Raw genomic sequence first — 22,388 nt, forward strand, 5'->3', positions numbered from 1 at the left:
GTTAGCATCCCCCGTCAGCATTTGACATGTTTGACATGATTCCCCTCTGTCCCTAACCGAAAGGCCACACCTCCGTACACTCCTTGAGGCGATCGGCTGCATTTTCGTCACGTTCGATCGTCTGTCAGCGCACACGCTTCGCGCTAACCGTTAAACGGTCGGTTAGCGTTCCGTGACGATTGGGCACCGAGTAACGTGTGGTACTGATACCGAAAGCCAAAAAAGGAACAGCATCACACCACATTAGCACCACAAAATCGTTTCACGAATTTCTTCGCTTGTGGTTTGTGTGCAGAGGAAAGGGTGCTGCTGTTGCTGATGCTGCGGTGAATCGTCAGAAATCGTTCTCGCGTGAAAACGGAAGGCGGCGAAATGGGTGTTACCTTTTCGGAACGGCAGCATCATCTGCAGCGGAGTAAATAATAAACTGCTCGTGACGTGACGCTGACGCCGCAATTGAATATCAATTGACGTGCTTCAGGTGCGCGTTTGAGTTGATCGATTAACCTGTTAGTTGATAGGTTGTTCCTTTTCATTTCGTTTAAACTATCCGTTGGCCTTGCATCAAATTCTTTGTAAGATAGATCATTCTAGATCACTTTGTGCTTCTGTGATGCTTTTCATTAGGTTACTTTAACTGTTTGGCAAGGATTCTATTTTGACATGAACATGGAATATGCAGACTGTACTTTCAGGAGAAGCAATGCATATTTCAGAAACAATTCGTTCATATAGCATTCGCAATTCGCAACGCAATCAATTGAGCAGAGCGATCTGATCTATTTTTATCTCCCACTAATTTACCTTCCCATCCGGTGTTGGGGCCACAAAAACGTGTCACCGGCACGTTTCGCGGCAGTAGCGGGATGATGAACGTATTTTCCATCGTACCACCGGCGGTCTAGCCGTCAGTCGCCTAGTGGCAGCCACCAGGCGGGGAGGAAACACTTGTTTTCCGTGTTGTTTCGTGCAGTATTCCGTTACACACCGTAGCTTTAAGCTTTTAGCGAATGGGATGTAATTTCAGTACCTCGATCGCCATGCGAGAGCGTCGTGTAATCGTACACGCATGCATCGTAAGGTAGAAGATATCTTATCCTCGAATCTCAGTATCCAAACCGAGAGACGTCTTTCTCGAGCCTAATATCGATTAAAGATTGCGCTTTTGGAATGCGTTGAAGCCTATCCTGGGTGGTGGGATGGATACCAGGCGCGCACGTGCCTCCCCTGGGCCGCTGTGCGCTTGTAAACCACACCGATCACCATTACCTTCCTCCAGGCGACAGATGACAGTTTGTCGTATGTCTCGTACACGTATGCGGTTGCTTGCCGTGGGGTCTGTGACGCACGCCCGATTCGACGGCCTCCGGCAAGGTGCCTCCAGCGAACAAAACAAAGACTGATTGCAATGTGATCAGGGTTGATAAGTGTGGTTAGTGGTTAGTGTGTGAGTTCCGATCCATCATATGTTTGATATAAACGAAACGAAATCATTCTTGCCGAATGCAATCGTTCAGCAAGTTTCGTTTTCATCTTTCTGGTGAAGTGACGCGCATCTCATCACAGAGGCATCACATCATCAGATAGAGGGAGAAAGAGTTACGTCTAGGGAACACATAAAGGACTATGTTGTTTCTCTCACTAAATGGCACAATTTGTTCTGCAGCAAGCAAACATGAGTGAAAGTTGTTCCATTTTTAGCTAGAATGAGTATCTGAAGCAAATAGAAAATTTCATCCACAATAGCGATAGAAAAGCAAAGAAGGGCTCTCTATAGCTTACAGTCGTATGGCAGCAGTTCAATGCCTTTGTAGGTCAGACAACATCCGTATCATTAATTGATATTGGCCGTTTTGTCGCTTCAAGGAATTCTATCATTGCTGTCCTCCCTTCAAGACATCTTGATATGAGTATTATATGTTACCCGATATCATGCGATCGACATAGCATATCACGTAGCATAACTACCATTAGCAGTACAACACTTTTCGATTAGAACACAATTCGTGCGCTCCATTGATCAACTCGGGCAAGGCTGCGAACAATTGCTACCCAATAGTTAAGGTGGTGCAATGTCCAAGACAAAATGGTTTTGTTGATTTGCTCCGGCCGATGGTCGACTTATTTCCAGCGCTGGCATATTACGGTTGAAGATCGCACTGCACTAGACTGAATGGTCCCGTGCGGTCTCGACAGCATTTGAATGTTAACAGCAGTAGCGTAGCAGTGTCTCTCTTTTAACGCATACGCGGATGGAATGAGCATAAAGTGTGCGATCGTACGCGATCGCTATGCAAGAGCAGCCGATGGTTGGTTTTGTTGTGAACTTGCGAGGCAGCTCTCCTGCAGCGTGAACGGTTTTATTGTTTTTTATGGGCCACTTCCTCCTCCTCTTCCTTCTCTTCTCTGCTCTTGTGGCCATTCAATTTACTCCTTTCGACGTGTGATCGTGCTGTAACGTGCATTGTGCTCGGTATATCTTAGGTGTGTTTACGCAGAAAGTGTCAGAAGATTCAACTGCGTTTTTACTACAAATTGCAATACTAGAAGGTGTGCTCTATTGGAAGATATCAGTGTTTGCGTGTGAACTAGCCGATTTTAAGTGAGTTTTTAGTGGAAACTATTCCTGGAACGGAAGGTCCACTCCGGGATAGCGCGCGCTCTGGTTGCGTGAGTGTGATCACCCCCGGGGAGGAGGAAGCATTATCATCATGTCCACCTATTTGAAGAACAAGCTGCTCCGGCGGCAGTCCGGTGGAATGGATTTCCCCGGACGTCAACATCGTAGCCGGTCGCTGGACGTCGAAGCGCTGCAACGGTCCGGCATACAGGCGTTGATGATTGTAAGCAAAGCCTTCGGTTTGTCTCTGGCCTTGGCATTAGCATATTTAGTGCCACGTTGCGCCAAGTTCGTTTGCTTTGTCCATCGTAACATATAGCCCCCTATTCCATCTGCCGATCGTCAACTAACTTGTTTCTTTTGCTCTTTCTTTCTCTTCCACAGAAAGCTGCTGCTCAACATCAGCAACAGCTGGCCGCACAGAGTAAGTAGTGAATGTGGTTCATAAATGTCGCACCAACTTATCACGCAAAAGTCCAATCCCTCCAAAAAAAGGGAATCGAATGCATTTCTCGGTCAATCTGTATAGTACCTAGTCCAATATTCGTGTTTTACGCGCACGCGAATTCGTCGTGCTCCAGCATGCCCCACACAGCAGATTCAATTGAAGATTTCCTGTCTGCCATTCGCGTCGCCATTACTACCCCCCAAACACGCACGTGCGGCGCGGTGTGTGGTGTGATAAAAACGCGGCCACACGCCAACATCTGTTTGATGACGTCACACACGTCGCGCCGCGATGACGTCACGAACGGCGCGCCGCATCTCATCGTTTGTTCAGAAAAGCTCAAAAGCTACCCAGAAAAGCTCGAAATGCTGTTGGGCTTTTTTGTTTTGCTTTTGCTTTTCGCATCACACACACAATATACACACATACATGAGACCTTATGCAATTTTGTCTGGGACTTCTTTACTACTTTACAACAAAACATCAGCAAGTTTATTTTGAACTTATGAATGAACTGATGATATTTTTTACGTCGGCGTTTTAAAAAAAAGTACTTTCTTCGCAGTGTATTTTTTCATTTTCTTCGCAACCATTAATATTTCATTCATAAGTTCATACCAGTCTGGTTTTATGCTGAGTTGTATAAACAGGAGTAAAGCAGTCTTGCTTGCCAGACAAGCCGCTTGCAACAGGGCCCATAACGAGTAGATATGTATAGGTGTGGCGGCAGCATCTGGTGTAAACAACTTATGTCATAATTGCCGGAGCAGCTCTCGTCCGGAATCTCGCCCCTTGGATAGGGTTGTTTTCAATTTTACAGCCAATTCAGGTGCCCGCTATGTTGTCCTCGGTGGAAAGGCAATAAAAGACCAGCAGATGATGCGTGTGGACCTTTGTCTGTGTGAGTGCACACGCGCGCACGAGTGGAAAAGTACTGGGCGAGGGGATGTTGCGACCAAGACACGATACCATAACCGTTAGCATAACGCAGCAGCAACAGCAGCAGCATGTTCAGCCAACGAAATGAAAAAGAGAGACGAAGAACAAGCGATAGAGAGAGAGAGGGCGTTTGTTGTTGTTGATGCGTGCTGGTGTTGTGGATCGGGTCGTTGTGGGGGTTAACCTTGAAAACCCTGTCCGTTTCTTTTTTTCGTCCGGCATTTTCTTCCTCCGTTTGGTGGTCGATTGCGTCTTACTTTCGCCTGTGGGACCAACACCACCAGCAGCCAGACAGGCGTGTGCTGCATGCACTGCAGATCGATGTCGCTCGATACACCACGACCACGAGATGTTGAAATGCCGGTAGTAAACAGAAGCACATTACACGGTTACCGAGGCATTCATCGAAGCCGGCTATGGGTGGGAAAAAAAAGGTGAACAAAGTATGCTTCCGGGTAACTAAAATTTCAAGGCCTGCCTATCATTTGGCTAAAGTTTGTCTTTCAAATCGCATCGTAATGGACAGCATGCCGATTGCATTATAATATCTTAGAATTTAATCAAATGCAATTGAATTCATCCTCTTGTGAAGCAAACGTGCCCGCTAGTATCCGCTTTGGTGGCCCGTGGATTTCGCTTACGAATTCCTGCTAAGAATTCAGCTAATCAATTCGACACAGATCAGTACCCTGACGCTCCTAAGTGTTTCTCGAACATCCTCGAGCCGAAAACCGATCGTTCGGCGAGCTGCTGCATTTTGTTAGCCGGCCTGGATAATAGCTATTGCGCAGTTTGCGGTGTTGTGTGCACCGCTGTGATGCATCGGATTAAATTGTTTTTGTTTTCGCCATGTTCCTTGACTGTCATCGCACCAATTAAAACAGCGGCAGATGCAGCAGCATTCCCTAGCGAAGATTGCAGAACTCATGTTGTTTTATGAACTCTTACGCGAAGGGTAAGAAGGTATTGATGCTGGTTAGAAGGAAGGAATGAGAGAGAGGTTTACAGATTGCCATCACCTTCGTTCGCACTTGTCTTGTCCATAAGGTAGATTGGGCAAGAATTCTAATGCCGCCATATACACGCACACACCAACCACTAGCATAGCTACACGATTTCAATGCTATTGTGTGTGTCCTGTTTTCGCGGCTGCTGTTGTTATTCTTAGTAGCGTCGCAAAGGCCCCACAGCACACAGGATGCGGGTCCGTTGGCACAGGTCCGTTGCGAACTCAAACCGTTGCTGTAAGATGTAGGGTCACACTGGAACTTGATACTTTTTGGATTTAATGGTGCTGAATACATACTGCTCGTGCCTTTGAATTTTTAGTATTATTTTATACACTTTGTTTCATTGTTCCTTTCAATTTTAAACAAACAAGCACTATTAAGGATATCCTTATTAGGACCACTCTTGAATCAAAAGAGAAACAGAACAAACGAATGAGCAAATCCTGAAATTAGAAAAGAATTCCTCCTCTTCTGTAAAGTCAGTAGCATTAATTTTCTATTTTTGCATGTTACAGAATGTGAGAAATATGTATTAAAATATTTAAAGCTTGTTTGAAAATTTGGCATTAAATATTTGATTTATCAGAGAATCTCATTTGAGACCATAGAAAGCTATAAACTTCAACTAATAATCCTGTTGAGTTACGAGCACCTTATCAACAATGCCACTATCGTAAACGAACTAGCCATTTTTTTATTTTCCAACGAATTAAAGGTCCATCAACATTGAAACTCCAATTCGATGCATCGCAATAACTCCAAAAGTACGCAACGGTACGCACCCATAGTGCGGCTGCCTTTTTGAAGAGGACTACGCACGGCGAGACACGATGGCGGACCTGCCTCCCCCTTTTCCTCCTCCTTCCCTTCTTCCATAATAAAAAAGGGTGATGCGTACGCATCGCCTATTGCGAGCGTGTGAGTGCCGGCGCTGGTCGGCCGAAGTCACGGAGGGCTCCGAAACGGCCCCGCGAACGGACCCCGCCGTTGGTCTCGTAGGGGCCTGGTCTCGAGTTTGTGGTTAGCATTCGAAGAGAACGAAAGTGATAGGCGCCGGGGGCTCGATTACGGTCATAGCCAGCAGGCACACGTGTTTATCACTAAAGTGACTTTGAAGATAGTATTCACCACCCCAAAAACGCATTGAGCATTCTGCATTATGCATTGTGCATTTGTGTGAAGCAAGCGAAGAAGAAAGAAGAGTGCAGAGTGAGAAGAGAGCAGACATTTCATTTGTGAGCCTATGGTGTAAGTGATCGAGGTGTGCCTCAAAGTGGCGATCAGATCGAGTATCTTGACCTGAGACGACGTCAAAGACAAAAGACCAGCCCCCCGCCCTTGTAGTATAGAACGATGTTAGATGATTAATGCTTTCGGTGCTGCAGCACGTAGTCCACGCGTAGCACAGTAGTGTGACTACGTGACTCTCTAGCGCACGCATCGTGTGCCACCTCCAGATTGTTTTTTTCCCTCTCCGACACCTTCGGCGGTATCCATCCGGCCGAAACGAGTTTTATTGGAAAGGGGGTCGGTCTGTGGAGCGCTGGTGGTCGGTCACTGAAACCAAATTCTCTCTCCCCTCCCTTCTGATCCGTGTGTTTTGGTATGGCGGTGGGAGCCACGCACGCGATCGCCATCTCTGTGCTCAGACGGGCGGCCTCTAGCTGATTTACACTACAATTCTCGTAGTAGTTGCTGCTGCTGCTGGTAGTAGTAGTATATGTGTTCGCGTTTCGCGATCGCCGTATGATCCGTCATCGCTACGGTGCGTTTTGTGTGATCCTCAGACCCCTTCTGTTGTTGACATCTTTAATGAACGCCGATCGTGTTGATCGCACCGCTTTTTGTTGTGCAATTAATATCACAATTGGTCGGATTGTACAGGCATGATGATGGCAATAAGCCGCTTGTCATCTCCACAAGTCTCTCTCCCTCGGTGTAAATGGCTTAAGCGAGACTCGCGAATTGCCCTTTTTATGTTCCTTTTTCTCCGGTACAGACTCTATGCGCGGTTTAAATGATGGAGACACTTTCTACCTCCCCGATGCCACGAGTGTTGTTTTGCTGTTGACTAGGAACATTTCGGAATTCTGTTTGTTGTTCAAACGCCGGCCGGAATGTGATGGTGGCCGGCTTTAACAAGTACCGGACTGGTACCGGTGACTCGTGTGACACTGCGCCGCGTGCCGCGTGCCGAGTTTACGATAAAATACGTCGTAGTACGCTGCGATAGTAAGCGGGACCAGTGTTGGTCGATACACACAGACAAACACCGGTAGTAGAATAGAGTGAAGGGAAGACTGTGGAGGGAGGTGGTAAGTGGAGAGGGATCACCCGGTCCCCGGTGAAAACAGTTTATTGGGGTCCCTCACACACTCGCGGGGTTTCATAAGAGATGTTTCGTAATGCCGTTGCTTGTGCGTTGTGTTGTTGTTGGGTAGTTCCGATATCAACCTCGGTCAGTACAAGAATAACTCGACTTAAAGTCGAGAGGTTTACGGGCGGCTAGATAAGCGGTAGTGCACAAGAAGAATAAAGATGAGAAGAAGAAGAAGAAGAAGGGTTTATAACTCCCATTAAGTAGTTCGGTTTTATTGTATTTCCTTTGCAGCATTTTTGTTTTGCTTGATTTTGCAAAATGCTGTTCTGCTTCCGTGCACAGCTTAAGCTGGGAACAACATCCGTAGTGTAACGGTAATGGATTTCGCATCCTGGAATGGAAGCAAAATTCAATTCCTTTTTGCTGCCTTTTCCATGATCATCCATCTTGAGAGATTTCCGCTTCAGCTTGCTTCATCGTTTGCTCCGTCACTGCGACATTGATTTACAATTAAAGATAGTTTTTTGTGTGTGTGTTTTCTGTGTCGTCTCGTTCGATGTGCAATGGCGCCGGAGAGTGAATCGCAAAAAAAAAAAACACACACAGATAATTGTTTTTGAACCTTCACTTTGCGATCCGCTTAAACGCATTTTTTGCGAATGTTTTGTGTCCTGGTCGTCAACAGGAACATTCAATGACTCTGTTGCAAAACACATTTTGATGGTTTGTCGCTTCCCATTACGATAGATTGTTCTTCCACATTACGATTGTGGATTGCGGGCAGGCGGCAGACAAATGAAGAAACTCATCATTTGGCCCGAGATTCTTTGTCCTTGTAAGCACTGCTTGAAGGAGAATGTGGGGGATAATAAAACAAGATGGTTTTGTGTCCCTCTTTAGAGTGCAGCAGGAGAGAAGACTTGTGGGTAGAGGTGCATAACTTCTTCGTTCATTCCCATAGCTTCTCCGGATGCGCACCGATCCGTGCTGATGATGGACTCTCATCAACAATAGCAACAACAGCAGAGTAAAGCATGAAAAAAGAAGACCGAGATGTGTCAGTGCACAATGCAATATGGTAGAAGGAGGGTTTGAAATGAATAAATATTTCCGCCGGCATAATTGCAGAGGGCGGAATGAGAGGAAGAACGGGGCATTCGATCCGCGAGCAAAAGCAACTCTGTCACAACAAGTCATGCCGCCTTATATTTATGTCGTGCCCCCGATGGATTGTGGCACACGGTAGATAGATTTTGTTTGCTCTGAAACAAAACCTCGGCCTCGGTCACCGCAGACACTCAGGAGGAAGGACTTGACTGAAACCACGGTTCCTGTTTGACGAAATTCAACGACGCATTACTCCCGGGCTCACCGGCTTTGAATGAAAACGCCCACCAGCGGCGTCACCTTGAAAACGTAGTGACGCCGCTGTTCGTAAACCGTAAAAGGGACTCTCACCCTCGCCCTCACCTGCCACCCATCCTCGACCCGTGTACTTGGGCATTGGCCTTTTTTCGGCCGAGGTTAGTTCTCCAGCAGGGGCAGAAAGAGCAGGTATCCGGGGGAGGATTGGAGGCCCCCTGGGGGGAGGGGGAGGCCGAGTGACACGCGCTGCCGGCGACACGATCACGATGGAGACGCCAAGTCGCCCATCCATCCATCCCACCCAGCAGGGTTGGAGCTACGCACAAGGACACACGCGCGCGCTTCACTCTCACTTTTCACTTCGTCGGGTAGGAGTGGTAGGAGGTGGTAGGACCGATCCTTTGCCACTCACGACTCTCACTTACTCTGGTTATGCGAGAAGCTACAGCCCTGTACCGGTGTGTATGTGTGTGTTTGATTGTTGACGAGGTGGAGTCGCGCTCGATTCTGTTTACATACTGTCCTCCGGCGAATTTTAATTCTATTTCAACAATTTTTCCCTTTTTTTTCATTTTCCGAGTTTTCCTTTCCTCCACCTTTGTTTTGCCTCTTGAGTTCAGTGTTCGTTGGTATCGCGTTCTCACTCTTTCTCTCTGTCTCTAGACAGTCGTGTCTCACGCGGCTGCGCATCGGAACGGAACTCGATCTGGCATCATGATGAGGGTTTGGCGCGGATTTTCTCATTCTAGCTAGAGAGAGAAAGAGAAAGAGAGGCATGACAGCAAGCAACACTACACACTCGGCTGCTACTGGTCACGTAGTCCATGGTTTTCGGATCCTCTTCGGTGGGACGCAGATTTTCCGGGTTTTCCCGTTGTGGTGCCCTTTTTCGAAAAGGATACGACCCGGAACGAACGAGATTTTTTCGAGTTTCTAGAGCTGTCTTGATTCTTCTGGAGGTAGAATAATCTCCACGCAGAACCTTTCGCACTTAGATCCGAGGGGATTAGATCGTAGGAAACTGGAAATGTTCTTACACCAGAGCCAGCCTTACTACCAGCCTACTACGCTGCAAGTTGACGTCTATGTTCGGCATGTAAGTTGACATTCTGTGTCCACGCTTTTGACGTTAACCGTTGGCCAAACTCTTCTACCTTTTGAAAAATCCAATAACTTATCAAACATGTGACTCATTCATAAGTAAAGCAAAAGTTATTGCGTGTTTTGGTTATTGCGTGCTGGTTGTGTAGGGGGTCGATCCTTGAGGGTTCGTATCGATTTTACTACTCTCCCCACACTTTGTAGTAGTATTCATTTGTTGCACGCAATGCACCCGGGAAGGAGAAGGCACACGTGGGGGCTTCGTGGTTTTGACGCCGCACGTATTACACCGGCACGCATCACGAGTAGTACCTTCATTCACTAAATTCTCCCCCCACGCGCACAGCCTGAGACCCTGTCAAGGGCAGCTAGTACCACCCCGTCCCCACCCCTTTGCAGCACGTGGTGTAGAGTGTGAGAGTGTGTGTGTGTGTGTGTGTGTGTGTACCGAAATCATCCAACCGTTGGAGTAGTAAGAAAACTATCAGCAAAACACCGGTCGGCACGGTGGTCGTGGTGGTGTTAGACACACGAAAATGTCTGTGCCAAGGTTACCACCGGAACGTTGTAAACAAATGGTCGGTCCATGACGACTCCTCAATCTTCCAACTCCACCTGCTTCTTGATGGCCACCGACGGTAGCGGATAGTACCGCGTGATCGAATGCGAGACGATGTCCCAAAGGTTTGGGGTAGGCGCGCTCTCGGACGCGTGCGACTATCCTGGGGGGAGGGTACTCAGCGAGATACTAGCGCTAGCCAGCTAGTATGGTTTGTGTTCCGCCGTCAGTTCATTGGCGGTGCTCACGCGCACCGGACGTCGCGGTGGTGTGCAAATCATAAGGATACCTCTGGCGGCCCGAGCGCTGGCCTGTCCCCTGTGTACACTCCCCGGACTGTTGTTGTCAGTGCGGTGTTGCAAGGAACGCCATGAGAGAACGAGCCAAAGGAGTCTGAAGGGTAGCGAGTGCGTGCTGTGGTGTGTCTGTGTCGGGATGTCGTTGAAGTGGTGTCCCCCCCTCCGAGGGTGAATGATGTAGCATTTGATTTGATGACGCCGACGGAACAAAATCGAACTGAAAAACACGAGAAAAACAAATGCCGGATTATATAATCGACGTTTGTTTGGAATGTAGCGCTTCTAGTAGCAGCTAGTAGCCAAAGACGCCATTCCCCCGAATGATCTTACGTCTGGTTCTAGTTCGTGTTGGGAAAGAGAGAGAGAGAGAAAGAGAACTCCTACCGTCGTATGCTGGCGTGATGTGCTCTGGCGTGTGTTTGTATGTGTGCGTATGTGTGCTCCATTTGTGACCTAAATTCGTGCCGAATTGACCACAAGAGTGACGCGTCACGCGTTAACATTTCGAAACAAACGAGACCCGCCAAGAGAGGAGCTCTCCACGAGGGCTAACCATGTGACACCGAAAAAGGGACTGTGTTTGGTGTTCAAATGCAAGCCCCAACTTCCTGCGTTCTCAAGCCCAAGAGCCAGCAAGACGTTTGTTGGGTCGTTTTTATCTTAATTGCAAGCAGTTTACCCTCTGCGCTAGTTCATATAAAGCATGATAACCGAGGGCACCACACCCTCTGCAATACATGTATAATCGCCGACGTGATAAAAGGAAACGCCATTTAAGTAAATGGATCCGCCTCGTGCTTCCTTCACGGCTCTCATTCTTGCACTAGCCTGGAATCCGGAAAGAGCTTTACCTCTGCAGGTCTAGCCGGGTCAGTGTCGGTGCCGCGCGCGGCATCTATTAGCTCAACCGAGGTATCGTATCACCTTACGCGGGCAAAGGTCATAGAACTGCCCTCCCTCCAGAGAGCCTCCATTAGTGAGGATCTTGTTGGAGATGAGTTGCAAAGTGAGCGATGTGAGCAGCCCGTTATCGTTCAAGGGCCTATCCTTCCTGCGACTGCGACTATTATATGCCGGTACGGCACCGTCGCCCCCCTTGCACATGACGATGAAGGGCCATCGTGGGTGAATTTTGGCACTCATTTCGCATACTCCGAGCCATTGTGCGTTCGTTTTGCACGACACAACACAAAGCTTGTGGTTTCCTGCACTTTGCTGGTCGAGACAGCAGGAGACAGAAAGAGAGAAACAGAGAGAGAGAGAGAGAGAGAGAGAGAGAGAAAGAGAGAGAAAAAAAAAAGAAGAGTACTGTGAAGAGAACATGAAATATTGATTTTTCTACTTTTTGGCACGTGCCTTTCCGGTTTTCCTCCCTTGCCATTGCTGCTGCACCCATTTGTTCTTCATCGCTGGCCTGTTGGCTGGCGATCATGATTGGTTCCCCGCGGATGGTGACGTTTTGTGCCAAAGCAATTCGGAGAGGATGATTTTCATACCACGGCCATGGTCACGGGAAGAAACGTCACGACACCGGAACAGGAAACGGACCCCGGTGTCCGGGGTCAAGGGAATGTGTGAAATCGAACGATAAATTCGGTCTATGGCGCAGGATTATTTTTAAACCCCATACTACTTGCAAATATAAGGATATTGGACTTTCGTCTCCATAAAGAAAATGAATTTCCGTCGGGCAAATCCACGTAAATGCTAAATTTGCGTTTCGAGAAATCCCATTTCCTCTTCATTAGAGAAGATGCGAAATGATAGTTGTCGCTCTCGCGGTGCCAACGAGCGTGCGTGTGTGTGTATGTTGGTCACTTTTATGTCCTAGATAAAGCGTATCGTACGTCGGTAAAGCCGTGGTAAAGAGATATTTATCATATCTCATAACTCGTAGCCGCTTTATCAAACCTGAACCACCTACCCGTAACCAAACGGAGCGCATAAATTGGTGAATAGTGTTATAAATCGCTCCGTCGATTATATCGGATGAGACACCAACCCGGTGCCGGGTTGAACAGTATCATCCGAATAATCCTGCTGCACCTCGGAGCAACTCAAATGGTGCGACGAAATTATGATGGAGCACTTTTATGGATTATTTTCCGTCACAAACTCTTGAGGACGTATTATGGCTGGTCTATTCCTATGTTTCGAGAGGTCCCAGGGGAGATTTTCGCTTGAATTCGCCATGATTGTTTGCATAGGTATTACGATAGTCCAACGTTAAGTAGGTGCTATAATGCGTGCATGATTGATTCGAATGCTCAATCCTTTATTCATTCCTTTGCGTACGAACTGGAAATGGAGATGTGGTGATGATGATGATAAGGTTTTATGGGGCTTAGACACGCGTTGGAGTCTTATATGTTCCTGTTGCGTGTGGAATCTAAGCCCTGGTCGCTGGATTCGTGGTCTTTGAGGGATTATTTGCAAGCGATAGGTCTACGAAAGCAACACGTGCCTCCACGCCATGTTTGTGCTTCGTCTGTGGTGGAATCCTAATTGAATCCAAGCGGCTTTTCCATGAGCAAAATTAATTACTTAACCGCGCTTCATCTGACGCTTCCTTTATGTTTCGCAAACTTCCAACTAATCAAGGCATTCATATAAATCAAGCTAGCGCGGGCGGGATGCGGTAATGATAATGAGCGCGAACGCATTTCTTTTCCCTACCCTACCCTTATATGACAATCTATGTAGGCTACGAAGTAAGTAGAAGTGACTGTTACTATGCTTTGCACTTGGTACGCCCGAAAGTGAATCCCTGCTGGTATTACTTAGAATCGAAAGAAGTTTTCTTTTCCATCTTTTATCAATATTTGAAGACTTGATCAATATTTGAAGACAATCCCCGCTCGACACTTGTCACACGTGATCCATTTGTTCACTGTCTACTTGGTGTATTATGTAGCCAAACCACACACACACCGGTCGTCAGATTGTCTGCCCTCGTTTTTCCAGAGAGGAAATGCCTTCTGTTTTTTTATCCCTACACATGGTGGTATCGGTGACCATTTTAGGTGAAGTTCTAATTACTCCTTTCGTTTGCGTTTCGCAGAAATGCCATGCCGCACTTGACACCGTATTACTCTACGCGGTTCAGTTGCACACAGTTTTCAAATAAAATAAAAATGGCTACTAGTGGTGTGGAAGAGACATATGAGAACACGGTGGTGTCGCTTTCTTCTGCATGCACGATATTCGCCTCTTGTGGAGCTGGCAGAATAGATTCTGTTTGCCTCGCGTTTTGTTGCTATTTTGTGTGTTTTGTTTTCGGTTTGGTATGTAGCACATGTACTGTACCCACGACTCACTAGTTGCGCTGCATTCCGGTGGATGTTTGAAGTCGTCCCATGTTTCAGGGGTCCAATATATGCGAACCGTTTCGATTGTTTTTATTTCCGAAGCCAAAAAACCGGTGGCTTCTGGTTCTGGCTGTAAAATGTTTGCAGAATTCATTAACATCTGGTTCGCAAGGTTTGTTTTTTCTTTTTCATGCAGAACGTACACACAACTGGCGATAAGAGAAGCTATAAGTACCTTCGCAAACATGTGGACTTTATTGGAAAGGAAGATGGAAACCCTTATTTCAGTGTGTTTCAACCACTAGACGTGGTTGTGTTACTTGCCAACAGCCGCGTATCAATTGCTTCCCTAGATCGTGTGTTACCGAGTCCCTTTTCGACATTCGGCTTGTTGAGTGTTTAATTAGATATGATTGAATTAATTTACACCACGGCCAAAAGATATACGCACTATCCTTCGCTACCCGGTGATCCGATACCAGCATTGCCAGCATTGTGTTGGTATAGATTGTTGGTTACGACGAAGCTGTGGTATGACGATGAAACACACAAGAACCAACCGCCGTCACGTCGTACCGGCCAACCGCGGGCGGCCAGAGCGATATAAAGCAATCAAGCGAATGATTCAAGACGAAAAACGAGCGATAAAAATAGAATTGTCAGAAAATGTAATCAATCGATCGTAACATGAACCTCGCGCCGTACCAGATCATAATGGAGGGAAAGAGATAGAAAACGATAAATGGAATCTCTTGATTTCTTGGAGATTATTTGCGAACCTTTCCTGTAAAGAATAGTAAGCGTGCATTTGAAGTGCTTACTACGATCGGACTGCAGACCTATTCTTTGACATTTATGCTGAATGTATGCTCAGATTCATAACTGGAATCCCACGAGCGAGCTGAGGGTACCAGCGACTAGTGTACCGTCTTATCAGTGAGAACATGATAAAACGGTGACAGACAGCTGACGGTCCAAACGCGTAACGAATAATGATTTATACTAGCGGAAGCGCTATGCGTAGCGTTTGATTATCAGTGGCCTTATTCTATCTTTTGTTTTGTGTTTTGTTTCTATCTTCTAACTTGTCACAGTAGGTGTCACACCAACAAGGCGTGAAAATGAGTTGCGAAAAGCAGCCGCCGTTCTTTCACTTTCCACAAAACTTTTCGACGCAGGCTAATTAATAGTTGCTCTAGTGGCCAAGGCAGCGACGGCGTTTGGAAAGGTAGAAAAGTTTTGTCCACCAACTAGGAGTATGATTATCGTCGTATAACTTTTGCGCCAGTTGCGTCGTCTGCACGATATTAATGGATGATTTTCTGTGCGTTCACAGCATAACAAGCAAACTGTTGTGTCGTCACATACACACAATGTTGTGATTTTGCAATTATGTTTTAGCTTTGCTACTTTTACGTTATCTCGCACGACGGTCGAAGTGTCCCTGTCTCGCCAGGGGAAACCTGACTGGGTGTCTGTCCGTTTTGTGGTTTTCTCGGATCGGATGCTGAGTCAGGATGATGGACAGGTCTCGTTCATATGATGTGTCCTTCGTATCCTTTTTCCGTATCCCCGGTGGGGCCATCAGTCGTGACTGCCGAGCAGCAGTAACATCATCGCACTGGCCATCTGGAAACAACACCCTCTGTGTGACGGCTGCTGGTGTTATTTGATTATCCGGTCCGCGCGAAACACTGTCGTCCTTTTTTATTATTATTATTTCGTGCCGGTTTCCTCCGTTGGCGTCAACGAAAAAATCCGTTTAGTCAGCAAACAGGGAAGAGAGAGCGAGGAGGCACGGTAGAGTTTGCTCACGTTAGATTGGTCGATTGTGTGTTGCTCCTGGATGCCGACACATACCGTCCATAAATTAACACCCCAGGAGGCATTGCATTCCGGGAAAGCTCAAGCAACACACGCATACATTCTAGCAAACGAAGTAACCTTAGATGGGTCTCTCCACGACCGTGTGTAGGGTCGTTGGTCCGTTCAACACCGGTCACGATGTTGCTCAACAAGTGCCGACAGGGGACCGGTAATGGTGGTGCGGGCTAGTGTTTCACACAGGGCTTTTGTAAGTGTATAGCGCACAGTGGGGCTCTCCCTGGGGCGAGCAAGAAGTTGACCACCGCACATGCTGTTCAGACATTCAGTCGACGTTCGTTTGTTGAGCACGACGGACACAGCTAACTTTGATAGTAAAAAAACCTGCTGCAGCTTGCTATTCCATAAGGTTGAATAACGCGTGAACAATCCCGGACCTCCTATACCCGTGTGAAGTGTATTTGGTGGTGTCTTTTGCTTTAAGTAATTCGAGATTTCTTCCATGGTTTGTAGTGCATAGAAAATGTGACAATTTGCAGAGAAAAAAGCGAAAGAGAGAGAGACAGTGAGCGAAAGAGAAAAGCGTGAAAAGTGTAGAAAATTTGGAAAAATTCGTGAGCAAAGTTCGTGTGCTACCTCTCGTTACACTCAATCAAATAGTGATTCACTGCCCCACCGCCTTGTCTGCGGAGGAAAATACCGGCGACGGCAGCAACGACGATGCACGGCATACAGCATCTGTTTCGGCAGCACGCCCTGGAGAAGCAAGCCAGCGTAGACAGCTGGCACTCGGCGGCAAACAGCTCGAACCAGACGCTATCCCTCACGGATCGCGCAAGACCACCAAACCAACGATCGAGCAGCATCGACGAATCTCAGGTTTCGCTGGCCAGCGAAGGTTAGTTCCCTGTTCTAGGCGATCGTGCTCGTGCTGTAGCAAAACAAGATCTCTCTTTCTTCCGGAATGTGTTTTTGAGCAAAAGGGAATAGCAGAGAGAATCGGCGAAGATCGGTAACACCTTTCCGGTGCTGCGGTTGCGTTTACGCGTGAGCTGCTTTTAACATTCATGGACTTCCGTTTCAAGCTGTTAGATCGTTTTGCGAAAACAAATCCTCAATCAAGAAGAATTCTGGTAGGAAAGATGAGGTCGTATAAGCTACAGCAGGCACACGATGCCCATCTCTTCTCGAAACAACAGAGTAAACGGCGTAGCCGATTCCAACTTCTCACGAGTTTCTTCATTCGCTCGACACGTTGTAGAGTACCGATTGGCGGCATCCAGCCCTCAGCATGTGCCGTCCGGTGCTTCGGCCCGATCACCGACGACTGCCCAGGAGTACTACAACCTTGGCATTTCGATCCCGCGTGGTCGAAAGTCTCCGGACAGTCGCGGTAGTCAGTGTTCCGACATGGGTAGCAGCGTCGGTGCGAATGGTATCAAGCGCATGTCGAAGCGCACCCAGGCGGCGGTGCCCTATGGTGGTACCGCTAGTGGTGAGCAGCGTCCAGCGGCTAACTACAATCCCGTGAGTATTATTTGCGGTTTTTGAAGCATCGTGCTCGAGCGCCACCGTGTAGTGACTAAACGTATGCTTTATCCGTGTAGAGTGGACGCCGTGGATCGCTGGAGAGTGCGTGCTCACCGCCGATGCACCATCACACTGCCGGCTACTTTCCGCACGATCTGGACGACATCTACGAGTACAAGACGGACCATCAGTACTTTACGCATACCGGTGCCTACCACGAGCATGTACCGTACCCGATTACCTCGGACCAGCAGCGCCAGATGCTGTTCCAGCGGAACCACGGATTTCACTCGCTCGACGAGTACGGCGGTGGTTCGTCGGGCATTTCGAGCTCGAACAGCTCGAACCAGCGGCTTTTTGGATATCGGCACCGGTTCGATAACAGTAGCTTCGCGCGTAAGCTCACCCAGAGCATCTCGCAAAGCAGCATCGATAGTGGTCATTCGTCGGCCTCGAAAGCCTCGATGAGCAAGGACAAGGAAGAGAAGGAGAAGCGACACCACAATAAGGACAGCAAGAGTGGCAATCAGCACCATAACCACCACCACCATCATCATTCGATCACGGAGATGATCAAACATCTTGGCAAGAAGGCACACATTTGGCCCGGAGGCCGTACGCGCCACTCGTCGATCAGTGAGGATCATCACGGAGGTGATGGTGATCACCATTCGGTCATCGGTGGTAGCGGGGATGGGGATTCGATAAGCCATCCAAAGGAGGACTTTCGGACGCGGTCGCGATCACTTGATGTCGATCAGAGGCGACGCATACTGGACGATTGCGAGTCAACGTACAAGATCTATAACAAAATCTTGCGCGAAGGTAAAACCACCGGTAAGACCTGTGCTGAAAAGGGATCCTCAGGGTGATCCTTAGAAGTGATCTTAACTGTAGCAATTCCAATTCAACGTGATCTTCGTGAAAAAGAGCAACATGTGTTGGGTATTCAGAAAAGGTGTACTAACCAGAGTTCGTCTTCGTACCGCAACACACACCGCAGATCGCGACGAATGTTTACTGTCTTACGTAAGCGTGTGCCACGATCACTGCTCGTTCAGGGGCGCGATCACCGTAGTGGTAGAGTATAGTGTGTGTCTCCGTTGTTTTGACTCTTGTGCTGGCGTGTGGCCAAGACGCGCGCGCCCTTCTTCCATCCCACGTGCGCCGACTGCTTTTGGATTTACCACTTTACGGCTCTCTCTCTCTCTCTTTCGCTTGTCACAGTCTAGGGGACGGCGGATTGTTGGGGTGTTTACCTCTTTGTTTTCCACCGTGAACACCTGGAAGAAGAAGAAGCAGAAGATGATGATCTTCTTGTTAGATTTTGGGGATTTTTTTGGCGAATTCAAAGCACCTCATTCGATGGGTGTCAACCTTTTCAAGATGACGGTAGAGAAAGCTAGAACTATTTATGAATTCGGCCTACCTCCTCTCTGCTGTGGCCCGAGAGACTTCTAGAAGCCTTAAATCAATAGTCAGAGATACTTGTTTTGTTTTCGTTCATCTTTCTGCCAAAGATCGCCTCACACATTCTTCATCGGCGAAGGTAAACGCGTTGAAATCAAACAAACGAGCGATAATGGACCGAGTGCGCTCGTGATGTCCCAGCAGGAGAGCAGTGGCTACGGCACGGGGAAGATTGCCATCGACAAACGGCAGCCACATGCCGCTATCTTTTGGAAGCCAGAAGAAGCGTGCCCGATGCCTTCAAGATGCCGACGATAATTGCTCTCCTGGGAAGATGCAATCGATAAAGGGGAAAAGGAATGTCTAACGAGTATATTGGCTGTTATCGCTAGAAACAATTTTGCTACCGGTTAGCTGGTTTCTGCCCAGCAGATCGATAAACAACAACAACATTCACCGTAAAACCGGGTACCGGGTTCACGCTGCACCCTGTGCACCGCATCGTACCTTGTTTTACGATCCCCGGCGATCGTATTACGAAGTGGAGGCACGTCCTAGCGTCCCACGGAGCCGGTTCTCGATAGCGATGGCGTCAGCAAAAATATGTTACCCTCGTGTGCCTGCCACCGGTCCCGCAATCCCCCCTCTCTCTCTCTCTGTATCTGTGTATGCAAATCGCGCAGAACAGAACAACGCAATATGCAAATGTCCTGCTTCGTTTTTTTGCAATTCAACCTAACTACCCTTCCCCAAGTGGTGTGTCTGGTTTGGATTGGGATTGGTGACGGTGTGGCTCAAGTGTGTTTGTAGTAGGTAAGGAGCGGACGGGAATGGCGTGTATCCCGACTGCGCATCGGTCACCACTCAGGGCCAATAATTGATGAGCCTCTCAAGAAGCCGGCCGCGCCATTTAATATCTTAATTGAGTTCATTTGCCCTGCCCCATCTCGCGGTACATCTCACAGTGTACCGGTGAAACCGGAGAGGGAAAACAAGTCTTCCGATGGATGGGTTAGCTATTGCGACCTCTGCGGAGAGGAGGTGGTTAGCAGAAACATTGGCGTGTATAATTCCTAAGCAGAGACCACCACCACCACTCCCTCTTACCACTGTGCGCGACAATTCTATACATTCCCTTTGTTGCTGTTTAACGTTTTCTCCCTGACCTGCCCTATGCGCTCGCGTGTGTGACGAACGCCGGCACTATACTGTACACGGTCGTTCCTGTTTCCATCGTACCTTGCCCGCTTTGCCGTATCGGATTGAGGAAGTGGATACAGCAAAGGGTTATCAGCGGCACAAAGTTGTTGTAGTTTATCCATGGCGACAGCGCGACCTTCAATACACAGCCACACTGTGCAGTACCGTACCGTACTGTACTGTAGTCATGTATCATGTACCGTGAACGTCGTCAACGCCATTGACGCACCCATCGATTAGCTGCCGCGTTAGTAATCCAGAACTTTCAACGTATTTCCCCTAGCCGCGCCGGCACGTAGAATTAAATTATAAATACTCGGTCAGCGAGTATGCAAATGAGATTATGAAGATGATTCGCTTCGATCACCCGGTATTTCAATCAAACTCGATAACCTGTTTTACGGCTGAAAGATGAGAAATGCATTCGTTTCCGGATACTCACGCCAGCATAGTTCCAGGATACTAATATTCTTCTTTTTCCACGATTGTTTTCTCTGTAGCGGCTCACATGCGAAGAGCTTCCGCGGAGCTAGCGGAACGTCGGCGAGCATCACTGGGTGCCACAAGAGGACTACGTGCGGACGGTACACTCGATCCGTATCACGCAGCGATCCTGTTCCGTGACTCGAGAGGGGTAAGTAATGTTGTACACTTGATTCGTGGTCATGATTCGTGTTTCATCCCATTTTCTACATCTCCTCCTTACCTATCATTCTTATTCATTGTGTGTGATCGCAATCTTTCTTGCCGGCTCCATTCTATGCCGAAGAGTTTAGTTTTAAAACGTGCTACTTAGCATGACGCCCGCGGAAATCCGTGTGGGGACAATTTCGCTTTGATCGTTTTGTTCGCTTTTTCTGCACCGCGCCGCTGAGCTTTTTCGGTACACTGGCGCCATCTGGGGGCGAGGGACTCGAAACGAATTTATTTTCACGGATTTTTCAAAATCTTTTGTATTTTTTTTTCATTTTAACATATTATATTAATATTATATTATATTAATCAAAAATATTGATTAAAATATACACTGGTTTACGGCACGATGCTTCCGATCATAATTTTTTTCATTCGCCTCTTCCGGTTGCTGCGAGTGAGACATATAATCGGGGCATGCTTTGATGATTGTAATGATTTTGGAAACGATTTCTGCATTTCCAAGCGATAGCCGGAAGGTTAAAGCCAACCAAGATTCTCCTCAAAAGTTTCCTCATTCACTTTCTGCCCACGCTTAGTTACTCAATGCAAATCAGCTGACAACTTAGAGTTTGCTGTACACCGCTGACACGTGAATTTGATCGAATTAGCACCGGCTTAGAAGCTGCACCAGCTTTTGCTGACGTATGCCCTCTATCTAATTGATCGATTCGCCATCGCCAACGACGACGTATCAGAGATCTGCCTCCCTACCTCGCAAGCCTGCCCTTCGGATGCATATCGCAAATTGAATAAGTAATGAAAAGATGGACATATCTCACAACACACAGGCACATACACAGCGAATGCGACGTGTCTTAATGGCGCCAACGATCGTTAGGCACGCTAACAGTCGCCGACTCGCTACGATAATCATACTCCACACACCCTTGCTACGGTCCATAATTCCTTCATTCAAAAGTAGTGCTTTGCGTGGGAGAGTAGTTGAGGGCGTGGGAAGGATGTTGTTGAGGAGCGGAGTGCAAAATTTACATGCGCGTCATCCCGATGGTGCAAAGAAGGAGACTTTAATTCGCTTGTCTTTCCGGTATTATTGTCCTGCCAGCGTCATTTCCAGTTAAGGTTTATCGTTTTGTGATCATTATTGTAGCGTGCCCAGCATGGGTCTAATAACGATGGCTAGAAGATGTTTTTAACACCTTGCCCATTATTTACAAACACGCCACGATGCCGCGGGTCCTATCTAACTGATTTTGTGCGTGTATACGAACGAGGACGCGAATTGCAAAATGAGCAAACCACAAACCCACACGCGGAGGGCAAAATACATATTTTGGATACTTCCGCAGCAAACTGGTGGGTTCCTTGTTTTCGCACATCGAGACTTAGCAAGGTGCTTAAACAACCTGCCATGCAAGACGAGGAAGGAGGTCGTTCAAACCACAATCCAATGATAGAACTGATGACGTGCTGGGATGTGTTTACAGCGAAAGGCCCCCTTTGAGAGTTGATGACTGTTGTAGGGCGCAAAAAAAAACGATTTCACTCCCTTACAATCTATGCACTCTAATCGCTATCGTAAAAGGGTTCAGGTGAAAAAATGTGCGTTAAACCTGCCCGTGTACACCTCTTTATCTACTCTAGCTGCTAGTAGTGAGACCAGAGAGAGGAGCGGTGACTGCTATTGAATTAACCTTTTGCTGGGCGCGCAGTAGCACTGTACCCCGTTAATCACTGCTAATCGTCGGTGGGTGTGATATCAAGAGGCTCTCGCGATTCTCGATCACCGTAAGTCTGGACC

General features: G+C 47.6%; 1 protein-coding gene across 6 annotated transcripts in view; it reads left to right on the top strand.

The window, feature by feature from the left end:
• Nucleotides 1-22,388, top strand: part of LOC125951975 (5'-AMP-activated protein kinase subunit gamma-2) — a 58,816-nt gene that overhangs the window by 21,715 nt on the left and 14,713 nt on the right. For 5 of the 6 annotated variants that reach the window (XM_049681154.1, XM_049681150.1, XM_049681152.1 and 2 more), the window contains 2 exons: nucleotides 3,005-3,044; nucleotides 20,434-20,567. In XM_049681154.1, coding sequence (XP_049537111.1) covers nucleotides 3,005-3,044; nucleotides 20,434-20,567 — 174 coding nt within the window. Of the gene's footprint in view, nucleotides 1-3,004; nucleotides 3,045-5,529; nucleotides 6,266-16,306; nucleotides 16,692-17,054; nucleotides 17,321-17,400; nucleotides 18,161-20,433; nucleotides 20,568-22,388 lie in introns of those variants that run through there. The other variant, XM_049681153.1, reaches the window with a different exon arrangement.

This window comes from Anopheles darlingi, chromosome 2, assembly GCF_943734745.1.
Source record: "Anopheles darlingi chromosome 2, idAnoDarlMG_H_01, whole genome shotgun sequence".
Lineage (NCBI taxonomy): Eukaryota > Metazoa > Arthropoda > Insecta > Diptera > Culicidae > Anopheles > Anopheles darlingi.